This window comes from Ranitomeya imitator, chromosome 2, assembly GCF_032444005.1.
Source record: "Ranitomeya imitator isolate aRanImi1 chromosome 2, aRanImi1.pri, whole genome shotgun sequence".
Classification (NCBI taxonomy): domain Eukaryota; kingdom Metazoa; phylum Chordata; class Amphibia; order Anura; family Dendrobatidae; genus Ranitomeya; species Ranitomeya imitator.
The window spans coordinates 502,303,077-502,323,738 of record NC_091283.1 but is presented as its reverse complement, the minus strand read 5'-3'; the positions used below and the strand labels follow the sequence as shown (position 1 = coordinate 502,323,738).

The following is a 20,662-nucleotide window of genomic DNA, read 5'->3' as shown; positions in this document are numbered from 1 at the left end:
TACAGATTCAGTTACAGTGCATAGTGCGTGGAAATGCTGGTGACATGTGAAATATCACTACTGCAGCATAAGAGGCTTCTTGTTGGCTTTCTGGGTCAGATCAAGTATAGTATCTGTCACTATTACTGATGGTAAAATAATTGTGTAGAAAGGATCTACACACGGGGGTAGGACTGTAAGGACTTAAATTGACCATATATGACAAATAACCACTGGATGGTAACCTAAGGTGCAGAAGTAGACCTTCCTATTACTCCTTTTTATCTATTAGAGATTGTGTTCACTAACAGCTCCCTGCTCCTCCTTTTAGAGGTTTTACCCAGAATTTAGAAAACCAGGGCACAACATTTTGGCTTTGAGGGTCAACCAATGTCAAGGACCCTTCTTCTGGAGAGGATTTAAGATAGATTGTGCCATTTTTGTGTGACACCCTTAGGGCAGTGTCAGACTGCTGTATAAATCTGACCAAGATCGAAAAGTAGTGCACGGACTGGCCGGCGGCTCTCCTGAGTGTGACAGCCGCATAGAAATACATGAAGCTGTCACGCTCGGGTCAGGAGAACCGCCGGCTCGTCCGTGCACTGCGTTCCGATCTCGGTCTGAATTATAAGGCTGTCTGACTGCACCCTTAGGGTTACAAAACATAAAAGTATAGTATATGATATACACAATATAAATAGAGGCCAAACAGTCACCTTCGATGGAAGGTGATGTTCCTAGACCGTTACTGTACCTAAACTCACCACTGCAGTGCCAAGCAATTAAAATGTTCGCAGAGGAGTGTTTCAATTCAGGAGCTACTTCAAAGAATATATATTATTTGTATGAAAATATGAGGGGTTTATGCTGGTGAATATTCTTCTTCTAGCTAGGTTTTCACTTTCAGCTTGAATTATCCATTAAGAGGACATAGCATGCACCGTATATTGTTATCTAGTTAGCCTCTTCCTTGATCACTAGCAAAAGATTCTGGGCACTTGTCTACTGTTCTAAACTTTGCATTAGGTGACACCTTAAGGAACGTTCCTAATAAAACCTTTATACTATGATACATGATGGTCCTCATTTTCCAGAGCCTGGTTCCTTGGATTGCTGAGGGTCATATGGATACTATGATATATGATGGTCCTCATTTTCCAGAGCCTGGTTCCTGGGATTGCTGAGGGTCATATGGATAGGGGATAACTTGTTATTTTGTAAATAATTTTAAATAAGCATTTCCTAACCCTTAAATACTCAACCACTCATTTGGTTGTTGCCGGTCCACCCATAAGTCATGTGGTCATTGTAGCCAATCACTAGTCTTAACAGTAATGCAAATATCACTTCTAGTGATCGACTGCAGTTGTCACATGACTATTTGTCTTGATGTGATCACTTCTGGGGTCCCTTGGAGAGGTGGGGTATACAAGGGGTAGATAAAAGTTAGTTCATTATTTTAGAACAATGCCTATCCTTTGCCAATTTAAAAAAAGAAAAATCCAAGAAAACACCTTCAATGGCCTGTGAACACATGCACCTCCCTATGGGGTAATCTTGTGTACTACATTAGAACATTCTGTTATGTCAGAGCAACAAAGGTGAAAGAATTACATAAATGCATGATATTCATACATGTTATACAGAAGGCATATAGGACTTCCCTGATGGTCATACCAGATGCAGGAAATGTTACTTTCGCAGATGATTCCAAAATATGTCATAAAGTATTAACTATAAATGCTCCATAAATATTAAAGGTTTAAAGGGTAGTAACAAAATTGGAAACCTTATTAAAATGTATTAGTAATTAATAAAAAGAATGTATGTGTCATCATCATATTACATGGCAACAGAATAAGACGTAACTATAACATGTAATTATGATTAATATTAAGGTTAATTGGTTAATTAAGAAGAAATTAATTAGCAGTGGTAAAGAAAATTATAACCTTAATCTTTTACAGTCACATGGAGGCTTACATGAGCAGCGGATGTCCCATTATGGTCTTAAAGTTAGATGTGCCACTGTCTTTATCATTATCATATTTAGTTTGGCTCCATTATAATGAGTGACTCCAGCTTAGCTGCTCTGTCTGTAGGGTGTCTGAGGCAGTCTCAATCCACCTCCTGGTTTATCGCAGGCTACTATAATACTCCCCCAGAAGTGTCCAACCGCCACACAAGCTCACCAGAAAGTCAGTGCATGGAGAGCTTAGCGGAGAATCCCTTTAGGTATGCTATGGCTATATAAATGCATATAAAAAACTTCAGGGGCAAAATGTAAAGGTGTTGTCACACTGCGCTTTGTCCTACGTTCATTGGTCTTGTCAGGGCTTATGTGTGAACCCCCCGCAAAACAGGATTCAGGCGTATATGCCTACTGAAAGCGGACACTCAAAAGGTGTATATTCCAGTAGGCATATACACCTGAAAATGACGCACAACAGAGCAGACCTTAAACCCCGTCGGCACCATTATAGTCAATGGTCCAGACATATGCGAGGCCAACAAATGTAGTTTAAAGTGCAGTGTGAAGGCACCCTAAAACAATATAATACAAACCTATACGTATAAGCACATACATGACCTACATTCAATATTAAGTGCACTGCGCCGGTGTATAAATGGATTGCATAGCCAGGCAGGGAGTCAAATCTCTGGAATGGAGACAAAGTCTGAGGATCTTTCCTCATCCCTTCTACCAAACTGAGTCCAACGCTAGTGACCATTTCCCAGATAGACATCTTGGGGAAGACCTATTATGGAAAATCTAACAAGAATCATAACAAGGCTGTACAGGGGCTTCTTACGTGCCACCCTATATGAGCCATAGGGATTCCTTCTCTCGCAGACGGGGACTAGGTTCCCCAGCTGCAGTTTGTTTTAAAATAGCAAACTGTTCGACTCACTGTCCCCAGATTCAGCGCTAAGTCTCCATCGGTGCTGCCAGTGTTTAATAATGTCTGCAGCGCTGACGTCACATTAACAGTGCTGCAGCTACTAATGAGCTGCTCAGAGCCGCTGAGCTCACTAATTGTCTGCAGCACTGTCGATGTGACGTCCGCTCTGTAGCTAAATGCAGACATCATGAGTAGTGGTAGACTTAGCGCTGGACACTGGGAGGGTGAGTCAACCAAAGTTAGTTTCTTTTTTTAAAATAAACTGCAGCCAAGGGGAAGGATTTTCCGAAAGCTGGAAACCTGTTAAAGTGTTATAGCTTAATCTACAGACAGATTGTATCTCAAAAGTAGAAACTGGTAGTATGTATAAGGAGAAAACTGGTAGTATCTCTAGATGAGACTAGTGGCTTACTACCGAGTTTAAGACCCAGGCTCCATCACCATTGAATACATTGACCACTTATACTACTTGACTCCAGAGACATGCTAGTGGAGACCACTTTCCTTAAAGTGGAAACCCTTTAATAAAGGTGTTTGGTATACCAGTCTTGATGAAGGGTGCGCTAAGGGAAACTGAGCCAAATTTATAAATAGGCGCTACGAAACAAGAACATTTCTGTTGTAAATGGCGCCACCTTTGAGGTGTAAATTGGGATTAGTTTGTCAACTACACCACGCCTCTTCCAGGAAAGCTCTGCTCATTTTTCGAAAACTTTGCAGTCGGCCTTGACTGGCATAAAAATGACAAAAAGTTGCAAAAGTTTTGAACAATTACAAATTGTGCAATAATGTTATTGGATTTTAAACAGGTTTATGGCAAAATTTGTCTGATTACTCAAGACCATAGAGTGAGTAGCCAGAATTATTTACTTAGATAGGTTCAAGGAACCATAACCCCATACTGACGGCACATATGGATGTGAGACATCACCAGCTCTTCCACTACCATTGCCAGAGAATTCTTGTCTCCTTGTTAGATGGGTCCTTTGAATAAAAGTAAATTGAAGAAGACAGATCTGAATTCTGCATTCATATCATTTATATAAAAGCGCAAAGGGTCTTCTTCAGATGATGTTGCATAGGCGTCTCATGGCAAACATGTCATGCCATGTTGTCTCATCAGGACGATTCCTGTCCATAAGTCCTTTTAGAGCAAATGCCCATTGTTGATGGGGTCCTGAGCTCTACCAGAGGTTTTAAAACAAAAACAGATTGTAGTGGTTTCTGTTTAATAGAAGGTTGTCTCCAACTTCTAACAACCGAGTTTCATAGACCTAAAACAAGAGTGAAACCAGTAGCGCAGTAGCCATATTATCAGTTTAATCTTTAGGTCCTTAATAGGTGACTGAGAAGAGGCTATGAATAGTGGAGAGTTCCTTGAAATGCATTTTTATATACATTGATGAGCCTAGAAGCTCATGGAGAAAATTATGGTGGACCTGTCACTTACCACACAAATGTATACATATATAGAGCCTGGTGTAAATGTTGCTGTTCTCCTGAATTTCGAGTTGTTCTTCTTTTGTTCCTGCGCCTTTTCATTCTTGGGATATAAACTCTTCTTTGTGTATTATCTGTCAAGTGGGTGTGTTCCTCAAGTCTTAGCTATGGAAGCCTTATTGAAGACCACACCCCCTTGGTAACAAGTCTAGCATTACAATCAGGGAAGAGGAGGCCATATCTCAAGAATGGAGAGGTGCAGGATAAAAAAAGAAACAACACCAGAACACAGGATTCAGGAGTACAGCGGCTTTTACACCAAGTAAAAAATTCCATACAGTATTTAAAGCAAATGACAGGTCCTCCTTAGAGCTGATAATGGAGCAATTGAAGTGGACTGTAGCTGTTGGCAACAAATAATGAAAATATATATTTTTTTTAGGCTTCTACTTTCAGCTAAATTATAGGGAAACTGTAGGTGACCTATGAATGGATGGAACAGCAAAAATAAATACATATACGGTACATACAAATTCTAACACACTGCAATACTTGCATTAACAATGTGTATTCATTTTCCTCCAAGATCCAACACGACCCATTGTCTTGATACTGTTAGCAATATTGCCACATTGTTACGTATTGTTATGATCTTAGCTGTTCTCCTTTTCTCTTTGGGTTGGTACTGTAGTTGTGAGGTCAAGGACTCATGGTAGGAATGCTGCACGAGCGTCTCATGATTAACCGGACCTCTATATCAGGTAGATTGTCCTTTTTGGTGTGGGAACATGCCTCGTCGGCAGCTTCCATGTGGAGGTCAAATCTTAGGGACACTGATTTCTTTCTCAGTTTAGGATTGTCCTTGAAGAAGGAGCCTTCCCACTGTTTGATCATCTCGTCCACTTTTTCTGTCCTGTAAAATAGATACCAAATACATGTATTTATACAATACCCCAAAAATGGACCTTATACATTTCAGCTGCATCCTTCAGGAATGGCAACGATGGCCATGGCATTAAAGGGACAGATGTAGGGATTGCCTAATAAACAGACAGCAACATATTTTAGAGCCCTGCTTTATGTAGCAAAAGCGATCGGATGATCGCCGCTTCTAGTCTCTCATGGAGACTATTGAAGCAAGTAAAAAAAATGTTTTTTAAAATATTAAAAAAATTAAAAAAATCAAAGTTTAAATCACCCCCTCCTTTTCACCCCATTCAAAATAAAACAATAAAAAAAATCAAATGTACACATATTTGGTATCGCCGGGTTCAGAATTGCCCAATCTATCAATATAAAAAAAGAATTAATCCAATCGGTAAACGGCATAGCGAGAAAAAAATTGAAACAGAATTACCTTTTTTTGGTCGCTGCAACATTGCAATAACAGGAGATCAAAAGATCGTATGCACACCAAAATGGTATCAATAAAAACATCAGAGCATGCAAAAAATAAGCCATCACCTGGCCCCAGATCCCCAAAAAATGGAGACGGTACGGGTCTCGGAAAATGGCAACTTTTTTTTCACTAATTTTTGAAAAATTTTTTCACCAATTAAATAAAAAGGAAACTAGACCTGTTTGGTGTCTATGAACTCTTGATGACCTGGAGAATCATAATGGCAAGTCAGTTTTAGCATTTAGTGAACATGATAAAAAAATGAATCCAAAAAACAATTGTGGAATTGCACTTTTTTTTTTTGCAATTTCACTGCATTTGTATTTTTTCCCCATTTTCCAGTACATGATATGGTAAAATCAATGGTGTCATTTCAAAAGTGCAACTTGTCCTGCAAAAAACAAGTCCTCACTTGGCCATATTGACAGAAAATTAAAAAAGTTATGGCCGTGGGAAGAAGGGGAGCAACAAATGGAAACGCAAAAATGGAAATACCACTGGTCCTTAAGGGGTTAAGTTGCTCATTTCCAAGACCTGGACTGGAGGTAAGTGAGCAGTCAATTCTACCCAGCTCTATCATCTGCTCGTAAAACCCAGACCCATAATCTGAGCCCATTAAAACACCTCTCAGCACTAAAATTTTGCCTTTTCATGCGGTTGCCGCAACATCAAATCGCCGCATCCGCATACAACGCACGTCCCTGCGTACCCAATGTTAAAGATAGGTACCCAGGGAAATACAGGAGGTATACAGAAGTAGGCGGAGCGTAGGCGGAGCTTCAGGGACGAAGTACGCAGCCATCCGCAGCCCTCCTGAACACAAATGTGAACCCAGCCTAAGTGTGCTGGAGTCTGCTTCTCCGGGGCTTGGCACCTTGGTGACACATATCTCCCATCCACGACCTGTTCATCTGCCACCTTACAATATAAAGTGCATATATATATATATATATATATATATATATATATATATATACATACAGTGGCATGTAACAGTTTGGGCACCCCTAGTTAAAAGTTCGGTTATTTTGAACAGTTAGGCAAATTGAAGATGAAATGATCTCTAAAAGGCCTAAAGTTTAACGAGGTTGTCTGGTCCCAAAATCCCCAAAATCATCACTCCAGTATTGGAAATAGCAGAGCAGTGTCCTCATCTGTGGAAAGCAGCATGATCACTGCACTCCACAACACATCGACAGTGTTGACAGAGATTCACAGACATCTGCCCCACATCACATCCACAGTGGTGATAGAGAATCACGAGTCACCACACCATATCCACAGTGGTGATAGAGCATTAGGGTAAGTTCACACAGGGCGTTTTTGCTGCGTTTTTAATGCAAATTTTCAGCTGCTTTTTACAGTACCAGCAAAGCCTATAGGATTTCAGAAATCTCATGCACACATTGGGTTTTTGTGTCATCAGGATTTTGTGCTTTGCTGCGTTTTTTGGACATAGAGCATGTCACTTCTTTCAGCGTTTTTGCAGCGTTTTTCACCCATTGACTTGAATGGGTGTTGCAAAAACGCAGGTATTATTATTTGCTGCTGAAAAGTCAAGGACATTAGCATGGACAAAGAGAAAAAATGCACACAAAAATGCACCTAAACCTGCATTTTTGACGCAGCTTCTTTCCTGACAAGAAGATCAGGTTTTGCTGCAGAAAAAAAAACAGCAAAAACGCCCTGCATGAACTTACCCTTAGGCTACTTTCACACTGGCGTTTTTTGCAATACGTCGCAATGCGTCGTTTATGGCAAAAAACGCATCCTGCAAAGTTGTTTGCAGGATGCGTTTTTGCCCCATAGATTAACATTAGCGACGCATTGCCACACATAGCAACTGTCGTGCGACGGTTGCGCCGTGTTAAGGCGGACCGCCGGGAGCAAAAAATGTTAAATGTAACGTTTTTTGCTGCCGACGGACCGCTTTTTCCGACCGCGCATGCGCGGCCGGAACTCCGCCCCCACCTCCCCGCACCTCACAATGGGGCAGCGGATGCGCCGGAGAAATGCATCCACTGCACCCATTGTGCGGCGCATCAAACACTTGCGTCGGAATCTCGGCCCGATGCATTGCGACGGGCAGATTCCGACGCTAGTGTGAAAGTAGCCTTACATGTCCCCACACTACATCCACAGTGGTGACAGAGATTGACATGTCCACACACCACATCCACAGTGGTGATAGAGCGTAACATGACCCCAAATAACCCCTGACATATGAGTTCTGTGAGGTGAAGAGTCTGTAGTGTTGTGTGTGTATATCTACATATATACCACATAATACATTTCAGCTGCTGCAGAACCTCAGTCTATACTGATGTGTGTATGGATGTGTGAGTGGATGGATCGATGAGTGAATGAGGGATGGATGGATGAGGGAGCAATGGACGGATGAGGGAGGGATGAATGGATGAGGCAGGGAGAGATGATTGATGGAGGGATGGATGGAAGAGGGAGGGAGAATGGATGGATGAGGGAGGGAGAGATGGATGACAGAGGGATGGATGGATGAGGGAGGGATGAATGCACAGAGCACATTATACTCACCTATGTAGAAGCCTTTTCCTTCCTGGTTCCTCCAATCAGCTGACTCATTCCTCTGCTGCCTTGTACTGTGTGTTGCATGGGGAGGCTGGAGTAGGAGGCAGGAGAGGGAAGGCCTGGCTGTGACTGGTGTCGGTTACGACTGCTAGTCGGTGAAATCTCTAGTCGGTGAGTGAGCAGCTCCTCCAGAATCAGGAGACAGCTGCTCACACGACTGTGTGTGATAACTAGGGCACCATGCAGAATGCTGACAGGGAATATATTACAAACAGTCAGCATTCTGCTTCCTAGGTGCACACACAAATTTTACAGGAAGCCCGAGCAACCCTTTAAAGATTACACATTTCCTTTGTAATTTAGGGGAAAATGGGCAGATACAAAAGTTTGGGCACCCTTGGAGATTTATATTCTTAAATAACTTTGACCAAGGTTTCAGATCTTAATTAACCTGTTAGGGTAATGGCTTGTTCTGTGATGCAAATTTCCCAGCTTTATAAAAACCCAGGCTGCTCTAACCTTGTGCCAAAGTACAACAGCCATTGGTTCTTCTAAGCAGCTGTCTAGCACTCTGAAAATAAAAATGTTGAAGGTCCACAAAGCAGGAAAAGGCTATAAGAAGATAGCAAAGCGTTTTAAAGTTGCCCTTTCCTCAGTTTCTAATGTAAGAATGGAAGAATCATAGAATGATAGAGTTTGAAGGTACCTCCTGGGTCATCAGGTCCAACCCCCTGCTCAAAGCTCCCTGCTGCTGGGCACTTTGCTCCTCATGTTCCGGACCCACAGCGCTGCATCTCCCTTTAGGCTCTGCTCCTAGCCTTGGCGCCGTTCTCTTATTTAGCGGGTCCCGCTCCTCCAGCATATATCTACCGCAGCATCTCCCCTCCCTGACGCTCTTCTGTGCCTCCTGTCTGCTTCTATATCCAGTCATTGTCCAAGAAACGCTCTGACGAAGGTCCGATGTGGACCGAAAACGTTTAGCAGTTTTGTTTGTCTGGATGCATCAATAAATTTAGAAGCTATTTTCTCACTCTGAGTGCCAAGTTTATTCATCTATATTCTACGGGGTGGACACCCTACTTGAGCACCACCATTACCTATATCTATTGCGTGCCGTGTTTTCTAACATTAACTTATTAAAAGTTAAGTTTTATTATTGGTAACCCTCCATAGCTGATGGTATCCAGTTTATTTATATCTTTTTGAATCCTCTCTCTCTTCTCTAGTATTAGCTATTCCTCCTAGCTTTGTGTCATCAGCAAATGTAATCAGTGTTGCCTCAATTCCTTCATCTAAATCATTGAAAAAGATGTTGAACAATACAGGGCCCAGGACAGAACCCTGTGGTACCCCACTTGAGACATTCTTCAAACTGGATGAGCAGCCATTTACGACCACTCTTTGGGTCCGATCACTAAGCCAGTTATGAATCCACCCAACAGTTGCCTTGTCCATTCCATACTTAGTCATTTTTTTCAATAAGGATGGTGTGAGATACTTTGTCAAATGCTTTGCTGAAGTAAGAGATATACTATATCAAAAGCATTTCCCTGATCCACCCAGTCAGTGATTCTGTCATAGAAGGAAATTAAGTTAGTCTGACATGACTTATTAGTTACCAACCCATGCTGACTTTGGTTAATCACTTCATTCTTATCCAGGTACTTACATACATGTTGTTTAATAATTTGTTCAAAGATCTTTCCTCGTATGGAAGTCAGACTCACCGGCCTATATTTCCCTGGGTCCACCTTCTTCCCCTTTTTGAAGATAGGAACGACATTTGCTCTTCTCCAGTCTTCTGGAACTTCTCGTGTTCTCCAAAAATTTTCAAAGATTATGGAGAGTGGTTCAAAAATTTCTTCTGCTATCTCTTTCAGTACTCTGGGTGTAATTCATCTGGACCTGGAGACTTGAATTCATTTATGTTAGCTAAGTGTTTCCTCACTATCTTTCTGTTTATAGATATCCTGGATTATTCTACTCCTTTAATTAGACAGTGAAGATCAGTTGATATTCTATTTCCTTTCTGAGAGAAAACAGACGCAAAATAGGAATTTAAAAGTTCGGCCTTCTCAACATCCTTTCTTACCATTTCATCATTTTCATCCTGTAAAAATCCTATAGCATCTTTGACTTTTCTTTTACTTTTGACTTATCTCCAAAATCCTTTTTTACGGCTTTTGACATCTCTTGCAAGTCTTAATTCATTGTCAGCTTTAGATAATCTGATTCTTGCCCTGCAGGTTCTGCAGACAGCATTATATTCTTCTTTAGATATGCCTCCCCCTTTCCATTTGATAAACATTCCTTTCTTCCTTTTTAGTATGTGTTTAAGTTCTGTGTTCATCCATCCTGGTTTCCTTAAATGCTTTGTATTCTTCCCTCTTTTTGGAATTTTTAATGATTGTGCTTTTAGAATCTGATATTTCAAGATTTCCCAACCTTCCCGGACAGTTTTGTCCCTAAGAATTTCCAGCCATTGGATCCCTCCGATTCTCTTTCTGAGTCCCTTAAAATCTGCCTTTCTGAAATCTAACCTTGAAGTCTGAGTCTTCACAGGTCTTCCTCCTCTAGTTATCCAAAATTCTAAAATAGCATGGTCGCTACCTCCTAGGGTCCCAGCCACTCTTACCTCCTCAACCATTTCCTCCCTGTTTATAAGGATCAGAAGAAAACCTCTGTTGTGTCTTCACCATAAAATTCAGCTTCAGAAGTATGCACAATAACATCTAAACAAGCTTCATGCATTTTGGAAACAATCTTGTTGACCGAGGAGGTTAAAAAAGAACTCTTTGACCACAATAATCAAAGTTACGTGTGGAGAGAAAAAAAGGCACAGAATTTAAGCAAAAAAAAACATCTCGTCAACCACTAATCGTGGGGGTGGATCAATCATGGTTTGGAGTTGTGTAGCAGCCTATGGCACAGGGAACATTTTACGGGTAGAGGGAAGAATGAATTCAAAGAAATTTAAACAAATTATTGATTCAAACATAGCACCATCTGTAAAAAAAAAGCTGAAGTTGAAAATAGGATGGCTTCTACAAATGGATAATGATCCTAAACACACGTCAAAATCCTCAATAGACTACATCAAAAGGTGCAAGCTGAAGATTTTGGAATGGCCCTCTCAAAACCCTTATCTGAACATCATTGAAAATCGGTGGTTAGACCTCTAAATAGCAGACGAACCAGGGATCTCACAGAACTGGAAAAATTTTCCAAGCAATTGAAAGACTCTTGGCTATCTATAAAAAGCGTTTACAAGCTGCGATACTTTCAAAAGGAGGTGCTACTAGACAGGGCCGGCGTTTGGCACAGGCAGACCAGGCAGTCACCTGGGGCCCACACCTAGAAAGGGGCCCCCCTGCCTCTGCAGCCCCTGTATGAAGTGCCCAGAGGGTGTACAGCAGTGAAGCAGCAGTCCCAGAACGTGTCTCCCAAACCCCCCCTGAGACCCCCTCAGTGCTGTGATTTACTCATTTGGTCCTGGAGCTCTGTGCTGACTGCTGTAGGATCAGGTTTCACAGTCACATACAGCAGGGATCAGCATGGGCTCTGACCAGTCACTAAATCATTGCTTGTAATCTGATAGGGCGATGTCCTGTCACTACTGTCTGGATGACACAAGACAGGAATATTGTCTGCTGAATCAGGGCATTTATTATATAGAAATAAATGAATTCCCACATGAAATAATAAGGATAAACCATAGACATATATAGTACAGGTGTGCATAGGAATCAGCGTTTTTGGTGCATTTTTTTTTTTTTTTTTTTTTTTAGCCAAAGCCTGCTCTCTTGGCAGTAAAAACACTGCTTTCAAAACACCCATTTTTTAGGGTATGTGCAGAGAATCCAGAAATGGCAGCCCTTTGGATGCAGCGGACATGTGCTGCGTCCAAAGTGCTGCCATCTTTTGAACACAGGTGATTCCGCATGTGTTCATTGAACCGTGTGGAATCCCTGCGTCCTATACATTGCAGGGGTGAGATTTCTCTTGCGGAGACTCGTGTCTGCGCAAGATAAATTGACATGCTGGGGTCTGGAGAGACGCAGTTGTGAAATTCAGTCAACGGAAAATAAAAGGGTGTGCAAGAGATTTCTGAAAATCTCAGTTTTTGCTTGTGTTGTAAATTGCTGTAAGCTTATTATTTGCAGAAGAAAAAGCTGCAAAAATTCTGCCTATGAGCATGGCCAAAAGCTGCTTTTCAAAGTGCCAGCAGTGACCCTGCATACAGCTAATAGTGGCAGACCCATTGGCCGATATAAGGCCCCTAAATATGGGGGCCACAGTGCAATGTTATCATTTGGGGCCCCCACTTTAAATTTTTGCCTAGGGCCCCACTTTGTCTAAAACCGGCCCTGCTACTAGATACTAACCATGCAGGGTGGCCAAACTTTTGCATTGTCCGATTTTCCTTTTTAGAATGTTTAAAAAGTAAAAAAAATACATTTTTTTTGCCTAAAATACAAAGGAATTGTGTCATCTTTAACTTTAGTCGTTTTAGAGATAATTTAATCTTCATCTTGCTTAACTGTTCACAATAACAGTAATTTTGATCAGGGGTGCCCAAACGTTTACAAGCTTACCGTACATACAGTACAGACCAAAAGTTTGGACACACCTCATTTAAAGATTTTTCTGTATTTTCATGACTATGAAAATTGTACATTGACACGGAAGGCATCAAAACTATGATTTAACACATGTGGAATTATATACTTAATAAAAAAGTGTGAAACAACTGAAATTATGTCATATATTCTTGGTTCTTCAAAGTAGCCACCTTTTGCTTTGATGACTGCACACTCTTGGCATCGGGTATTCTGGAATATGTTTGTAGTTTATTTATGAAGATTTTAGAATAATACATTGAATACACAGGATTCGGCCGGACTGCACCTGTCGCTGATTGTTCGCGGCCGGCCACGTAGTATATAGCACAGCCACGTAGTATATAACAGCTCACGTAGTAAATAGCACAGCCAGGTAGTATATTGCACAGCCACGTAGTATATAACAGCCCACGTAGTATATAGCACAGCCACGTAGTATATAGCACAGCCACGTAGTATATAGCACAGCCCACGGAGTATATAGCACAGCCCACGGAGTATATAGCACAGCCATGTAGTATGTAACACAGCCCACAGAGTATATAGCACAGCCACGTAGTATATAGCACAGCCCGCAGAGTGTATAACAGCCCACATAGCATATAACACAGCTCACATAGTATATAAAAGCCCACGCATGCAGTATATAACACAGCCCACGTAGTGTATAACACAGCCCATGCAGTATATTGCACAGCCCACGTAGTATATTGCACAGTCCACGTAGTATATAGCACAGCCCACGCAGTATATTGCACAGCCCACGTAGTTTATTGCACACCCCACGTAGTACATTGCACAGCCCACGTAGTACATTGCACAGCCCACGTAGTATATTGCACAGCCCAAGTAGTATATTGCACAGCCCATATAGTATATTGCACAGCCCATGTAGTATATTGCACAGCCCACACAGTATATTGCACAGCCCACACAGAATATTGCACAACCCACGTAGTATATTGCACAGCCCACGTAGTATATTGCACAGCCCACGTAGTATATTGCACAACCCACGCAGTATATTGCACAACCCACGCAGTATATTGCACAGCCCACGCAGTATATAGCACAGCCCACGCAGTATATTGCACAGCCCAAGCAGTATATTGCACAGCCCACGTAGTATATTGCACAGGCCATGTAGTATATAGCAATGTGGGCATCATATCCCTGTTAAAAAAAAAGAATTAAAATAAAAAATAGTTATATACTCACCTTCCGGAGCCCCCGGATCCAGGCGAAGTGTTTACCGATGCTCCTCGCGCGCTCCGGTCTCAAGAGTGCATTGCGGTCTCGGGAGATGATTACGTAGCGGTCTCGCGAGACCGCTACGTCATCATCTCGCGAGATCGCAATGCATGGAGCGGTCACCGGCATGTCGCGAGGAGCGGGAAAGGCCTGTTCTGGATCCGAGGAGCCGACGGACAGTGAGTATATAACTATTATTTTTTATTATTTTTAACAGATCTTTTTACTATTGATGCTGTATAGGCAACATCAATAGTAAAAAGTTGGTCACACAGGGTTAATAGCAGCGTTAACGGACTGCATTACACCGCGGCATAACGCGGTCCGTTAACGCTGCCATTAACCCTGTGTGAGCACTGACTGGAGGGGAGTATGGAGCGGGCACTCACTGCGGGGAGTAAGGAGCGGCCATTTTGCCGCCGGACTGTGCCCGTCGCTGATTGGTCGTGGCTGTTTTGCCGCGACCAATCAGCGACTTGGGATTTCCGTGACAGAGGGACAGACAGAAAGACGGAAGTGACCCTTTGGCAATTATATAGTAGATATATACAGTATATATATATATATATATATATATATACTGTATATACTGTATATATAATACTTTTTGGACTTTTCGTATTCAATCATCTTTCCCATTCTTTGGTTTTACGTGCTAGGTTTCTTAAGGTTGGCACATGTGATTCAACCGTACTGCGACTTCCATGAAAAAAACATGCTGACAATTTTTATTTAACAATGTAATACTTACTGCACTGTGCCTGTGGCCTCTGCTCCATCTTCTGCAATATTTCCATTAAATATTGCTGGGTTTTTGTCTTGCTCTTCGGGTGATTCCCTGTAAACCTTTGAACTTTTATCCACATGGCCTATAATGGTAAAAATATTATACATTTAGCGACTTACTATGTCCTTTCTGTCTTGACTTAGTTTTCACAGTGTGAATGGAAAAAGACCAGGCACAGAGGCACAGAACCATTGTATCCCACACATCTCCCTTGACCTACCTATAGTGCTCTTCTGACTCTTACCTGGAGGTAGGGTAAAGTCTATTTTGCTTGTAGATGATTTGGGTTCCTGAAGTTGTCTAGTGCCATATAACCTATGAATAAAAATAAGTCAATAAAGTTCAATTTGATGAATCAACCATTACAAAATTGTAGATTTTTTTCAACTATTCACCAAATTAACATATCTAATTTGATGCTCCACTATTAAAGTGTTAATTTAGGGGCCTTGTTTGGATCCGTAATGATATCTAGATAGATTACTACTCTTAATTGGTTGAACAGTAAGTAATAGTAGATGACTGTTTTGGAGAACCATATTTCATTTAAAAGGTCCCGTGACAATAATTTCCCAAGTGTCTCCTCCTGAAACCTACAATGATCAGTTATAGTCTAGGTAAAACCTCTAAGTAAGTGAATCTTTTTCCTGCAGCACACCTACAGGGGAAATTAAGCATTACACAGTAATTAAGCATTACACAGTAGTTTGCCTTTGTAAAGCACAGTAGGTCTCTGTAACCACTCAGGCTGTGTGCCCACGTTGTGTTTTTTTAAGCCTTTCCCCTGCATTTTTCCACAGTGGAAATGCTTAAAAAACGCTAACAAAATGCATCCCATTACTTTTAATTGCATTCTTCAATTGCTGTGCCCATGCTGTGTATTTTTCCGCAGCGGAATTGCATTGCGGTAAAATACGCAGCAGGTTCATTTATTTCGCGCAATCGCGGCGATTCCGCTGCCATAGACTTGTATTGGAATGCTTGAAATCCGCACAAAAAAAATGCTTGCGGATTTTAAGCGCATTTGCTGCGGTTTTGTAAATCAAAACCACAGCAAATAGGAAGTGACATCATGGGCATCCCATCATGCCATCCCATGAGCATCCTATAATCCATGAAGACAAGAATCCCAGATCATTCCCGTCTTCCTGGATAATGGCTGGTATGATCTATGTCTATGTCTATGTGTGTGTCTCTGTGTGTGTGTGTGTGTCTGTGTGTGTCTATGTGTGTGTGTGCTGTATTAGCGGGGTATGTGTGTAACTAGATATAGGCCGATGAGACTACTACTCCCATTGGCCTATGTCTGTTCCCCTTTAGTGGCAGCAGGATCAGCTCAATGGGAGCAGTATTTCCCATTGAACTGTTCCTGCTGTAAAAAAACCCACAATATATATTTTTTTCCCCAACTTTATTTGTGCTCAAAAACGCTTAGAAAAAATGCATGAAAAATGCATAAAAAAAGCATCAAAAACGTATAAAAATCTGCATGCATTTTCCTTGGCAAGCGTGTGCAGTTTTGATGAGGAAAAATCTGCTTCTATTCTGCAACGTGGGCACATAGCCTCAGAGTTCTGGTTATGAAGAGAGGATCCTGATATGAGGGACCACCTAAATTACTTCTGAATTCCCTTATAGGGTATACAGTATATGTATTATAACCTGGATAATTAAGTGTGTACAGTAATTTGACTGTGATTTGGATGTCCTTATAATTATTGCTATAATGTTTTCAGGAAACATTAATTGGCCTTTAAGTCTCCTTACGCAGCTTATGATTTCCTCGCAGAGAAATGTTACATCTTTAGACCTCTGTGAAAGGCTTTTACCCGAACCTACCAATCTCCTATTTTGCACTGATACCAGGAAAGAACCCAGAAATAGCTGTCTGTCAATGGAGATCTTTTCTTTTTGGAGAACCCCATGGTTTGGCTAAATATCTTAAGTATCCAAATGTAGAAAGGCTCTCTTTAGGGGCAACAATGACTTAGCGAGTAGCTATCTCAAATAGGTGGTACTTAAGTTCTTATATGTCATGGGCCAGAAGATCGCACTGTCTGGTTACACAAACCCCTGCACGTATAAGAACTGCTTCACTTTTCTTTTAGTAGTTAGTACTGGTCTTCCTAGCTCTGTTATTGCAAGGGGTAATCAGTTCAGTTAATCTCTTGGAGCTCTCTGTCCTGAATTGGATCAGCTGTTTAGTGTTTGCCACTCCTCTCAGGCATATATGAACACCACTTTCACTAGGATTTTGCTGGTGATAGTTGGTATGTCTTGGTTTGGTGGTGAAGGAGTAGTCTGAATTAGTAGCAGTTGGTGGGTGTTGTTTCAGGAGATATCGGTGTGGCTTTGGTATTGTTTCTTTAATCCTATTCCTCTTTCCCATTTAGTTCATACCTCGATTCCTACCTGGTCATTTTGTGAGTGAGTTGTATGATTGTAGTTTTCTTGTATCCCTGTCTGTTTCCCCTGTCTGTCTGCTTTGTGTTATCCTATACCCATCTGTCCCATACTTCCCTGGCCATGGAAGAGAATATATCAGTGTGCATTTGGGAACATAACAAGGTATGAGACCCCATCATCTCCACTTTCAGGGGTAATCTGGGAAACAGGAATAGCCTAGGGTCCTCCTAGCTTGTTTGACAGGGAAGGAGCCCATGGCTGCAGGAAACCATGCAATAGAATTGTGACATTATACTTGTATATGACTAATTTGGGGAACAATATGTAATACAGCATCATCCAGTTTCCCCCTTTAATGGCTGAGTAGTTTAATTTAGATAGGTGCACCTTAACTCTTCACCCTCCAGCAAGTTGCGATACGCCGAGATTTCCTGCTCCAGCTTCATGTTGGTGTTGAGGAGCATCTTGTGCTTCTGTAGCTGTGTCCGGACTCCTTCTCTCACCTCTTGGAGCTCTTGTTGTAAATCGGCAATCACAGCAGAAAGAGCCTCCAGCTGCTTCTGGTGCTGCTGCTCTGTTTCATGTAGAGTGAACTTCAGTCGTCTTTCCTTTTGTAACAATAATAGAAAATGCATTTAAAGGGAACCTCAGCAGAAACACAAAATTACCGTCTGTGATTCTTAATAGGTTTTACAAAGTATTGGTGTAAATATGTATAAAATGTCTTTATGTCACATTAACACCGGGACTTATTTTGGAAACTGTTTGCTTCTGTTGCCAGGCACCGCCATTTTCACGCTGCTGGTGATGAGGGAATGTCACCGTCAGTGTCTCTGAGAGGCAAACTAATGGTTGAGTGTGCTGTCCGGCAGCCCAACTGAAGTAATCAGCTCTCTCCTGTGGCCTATGGCCCAGCGCCACACCCTACTTTAACTCCCAGCATTCAGCTTGGAAATTCCCGATATTGAGCTTGGAAGCTCCCTGAACTCTTGTGTTTATTTGCTCTTGGGTTCCTGAGATCGACCCAGCTTGTACCTTGACCTTATCTGAATCTATTTCCCCTATCCGCACCTAGGCCTAATTGACTACTCTCTGTCTGATTACCTGATATCTGACCTTTGGTATCCCTCTGATTTCTGCACCTGTCCTTTGTATTGTCACTCCTGTTACAGACACGGCTAGCTAGACTTGTCTTGCATTAGGCTCGCTCCTCCTGCCAACAGACACTGTGTGGAAACAACCCTTGCTGTAAGTCACAATCACTGTATAGGTCTAAGTGTGAAGGTTGGGGTTTCCTCTGGGATCGGTCAGATGGAGTGGGCTAGTGCCAAGTCTGCCTGGGCTAGCCTTCTTGAGCTACAGTAACTCCCTCTAACAGACATAACACTTTATTTTTATGTAACTTTGCGGTTGGTCAATGGGGATGTATAGTGGCCTTAATATTATATCTTCCTCCAGAATTAATCCTGAAGGATATAAACCCTTAGATGCAGTAAGTTTGGGTCTCTGAATCCATGGTTTCTCCAAATTTGCAGCCATAATACTTGTGTTAAGAAAGCCTGTGTTAAAGTTACCTTGCTGTACTTCTGATCTGGAAGACACTCCTGCCCTGGTGTTCTTGGTAGAGATGATGTGCGCTGATCTGCACAGTCAGGTTGAAGGACATTTACCGTATTTTCCGGCGTATAAGACGACTGGGCGTATAAGACGACCACCAACTTTTCCAGGTAAAATATAAAATCTCAAAAGTCGGGGGTTGTCTTATATGCCGGGTGTCGTCTTATAGGGTGGGTGCGGAGCAATCTGCTGTTGAAGTCTATAGTGGGGGGGAGTGGTCCCGATGACGAGGTGAGGGAGCGCCTCACCAGGAAGGTGTAAGCGAAGCAAACTGTCAGCGTCTGGGATGCCAGGGGTATGCAAAAAAGAGAGAGAGAGCGGTGCTGTGCCTAGAAAAACACTCCTCTTTCACTCATCTGGCTCGCCCTTGTATCCTATTATCTCCTCTGCCTCTGCTTCACTTACACCTTCCCGGTGAGGTGCCCCCTCACCTTGTCATTGGGATCGCTCCCCCCACAATATGCAGCGACCGCAGATTACTCTGCACCTGCCCTATAAGACAACACCTGGCGTATAAGATGATACCCGACTTTTGAGAAGATTTTCAAGGGTTAAAAAGTAGTCTTATACGCCAGAAAATACAGTATTCTGATGAATGGACAGGATCAGCTGCCTGACCAATCACAGAACAAGTTCGGCTGCCAATTAGCATCTCTGAAGTTTTTATACCAATAGAGAAACAATCGGAGGTGAAGTTTCCAATATACAGATAATTTATTCGTTAAAATAACAATACAAAATCATTGAATATAATAATCCACATAAGAAAGAGTACATGTCAGACGGAAAAAAACATCTTTGAATAGATGTCAGCAGAGAAAGAGACATAACGGGAATAGAACACCATGTCAAAACATAGACCCAAGGGTCAGGATCCTGGAACATGCTAGGGATATAAAAACCGCCGCAATGGCCTATGACCTGTCAATCCTAAAGACCATACCCAAACATTTCCGTACCCACCACAACAGCAACCCTAAAACACTCAGGTTTAAAGGCATTGATAGGGTTCAGCTGGGAATTCGTGGGGGGGACTATAAAAAGGAACTGCTTAAAAGAGAAACGAAGTGGATGGTCTGCCTAGATACAGTTGCCCCCAAAGGCCTGAATGAGGCATTAAGCTTCAAGTCCTTCTTATGATGAGTAGGCGCAAATTTTATTTTGTTTGTTGTTTTTTGTTCTAGTGTTCTCTGAGTAGTGTTCTGGTTTTAACTTGCTCTTCTTATTCTAGTTACATAGTTCTGTGTTACACCGTTGTGGAATGCATTATGTGCAATATATGGCGGAACAATTGGGAGAAGTGGAAGATGGTGTTCTGGACTATTTTACGGACCCCTATAATCCAGGCAGAGTCATTGGCAGATCCACCAACAATACGTACCATGGCCCACTAGACGACAACCCGTTTGGATGCAATATACCATCAAGATATTGTCAAGATCAACATTCATGACATGTTTCGGATATTTATAGTTATTAAGCTGGGGTCGTTTATAGTGGTCTGTGCTCTATTCCCCATAGTGCATGCATGTATTTTTTGTCCGTTCACATCCCCCACTGGATAATGTTTATGCACACCTGTGGCAAGTTTCTATTTGCATTGGGGTTATATTATTATTATTATTTATTATTATAGCGCCATTTATTCCATGGCGCTTTACATGTGAGGAGGGGTATACATAATAAAACAGTACAATAATCTTGAACAATA

General features: G+C 41.8%; 1 protein-coding gene across 2 annotated transcripts in view; it reads right to left on the bottom strand.

The window, feature by feature from the left end:
* Positions 1-4,185: 4,185 nt before the first annotated feature.
* KRT222 (keratin 222) overlaps positions 4,186-20,662 on the bottom strand; it is a 118,971-nt gene continuing 102,494 nt past the window's right edge. For both annotated transcript variants that reach the window (XM_069751592.1, XM_069751594.1), the window contains 4 exons: positions 17,722-17,942; positions 15,173-15,243; positions 14,893-15,010; positions 4,186-5,235 (listed from right to left, as the gene is read on the bottom strand). In XM_069751592.1, coding sequence (XP_069607693.1) covers positions 5,022-5,235; positions 14,893-15,010; positions 15,173-15,243; positions 17,722-17,942 — 624 coding nt within the window. In that variant the 3' untranslated portion in view covers positions 4,186-5,021. The remainder of the gene's footprint in view (positions 5,236-14,892; positions 15,011-15,172; positions 15,244-17,721; positions 17,943-20,662) is intronic.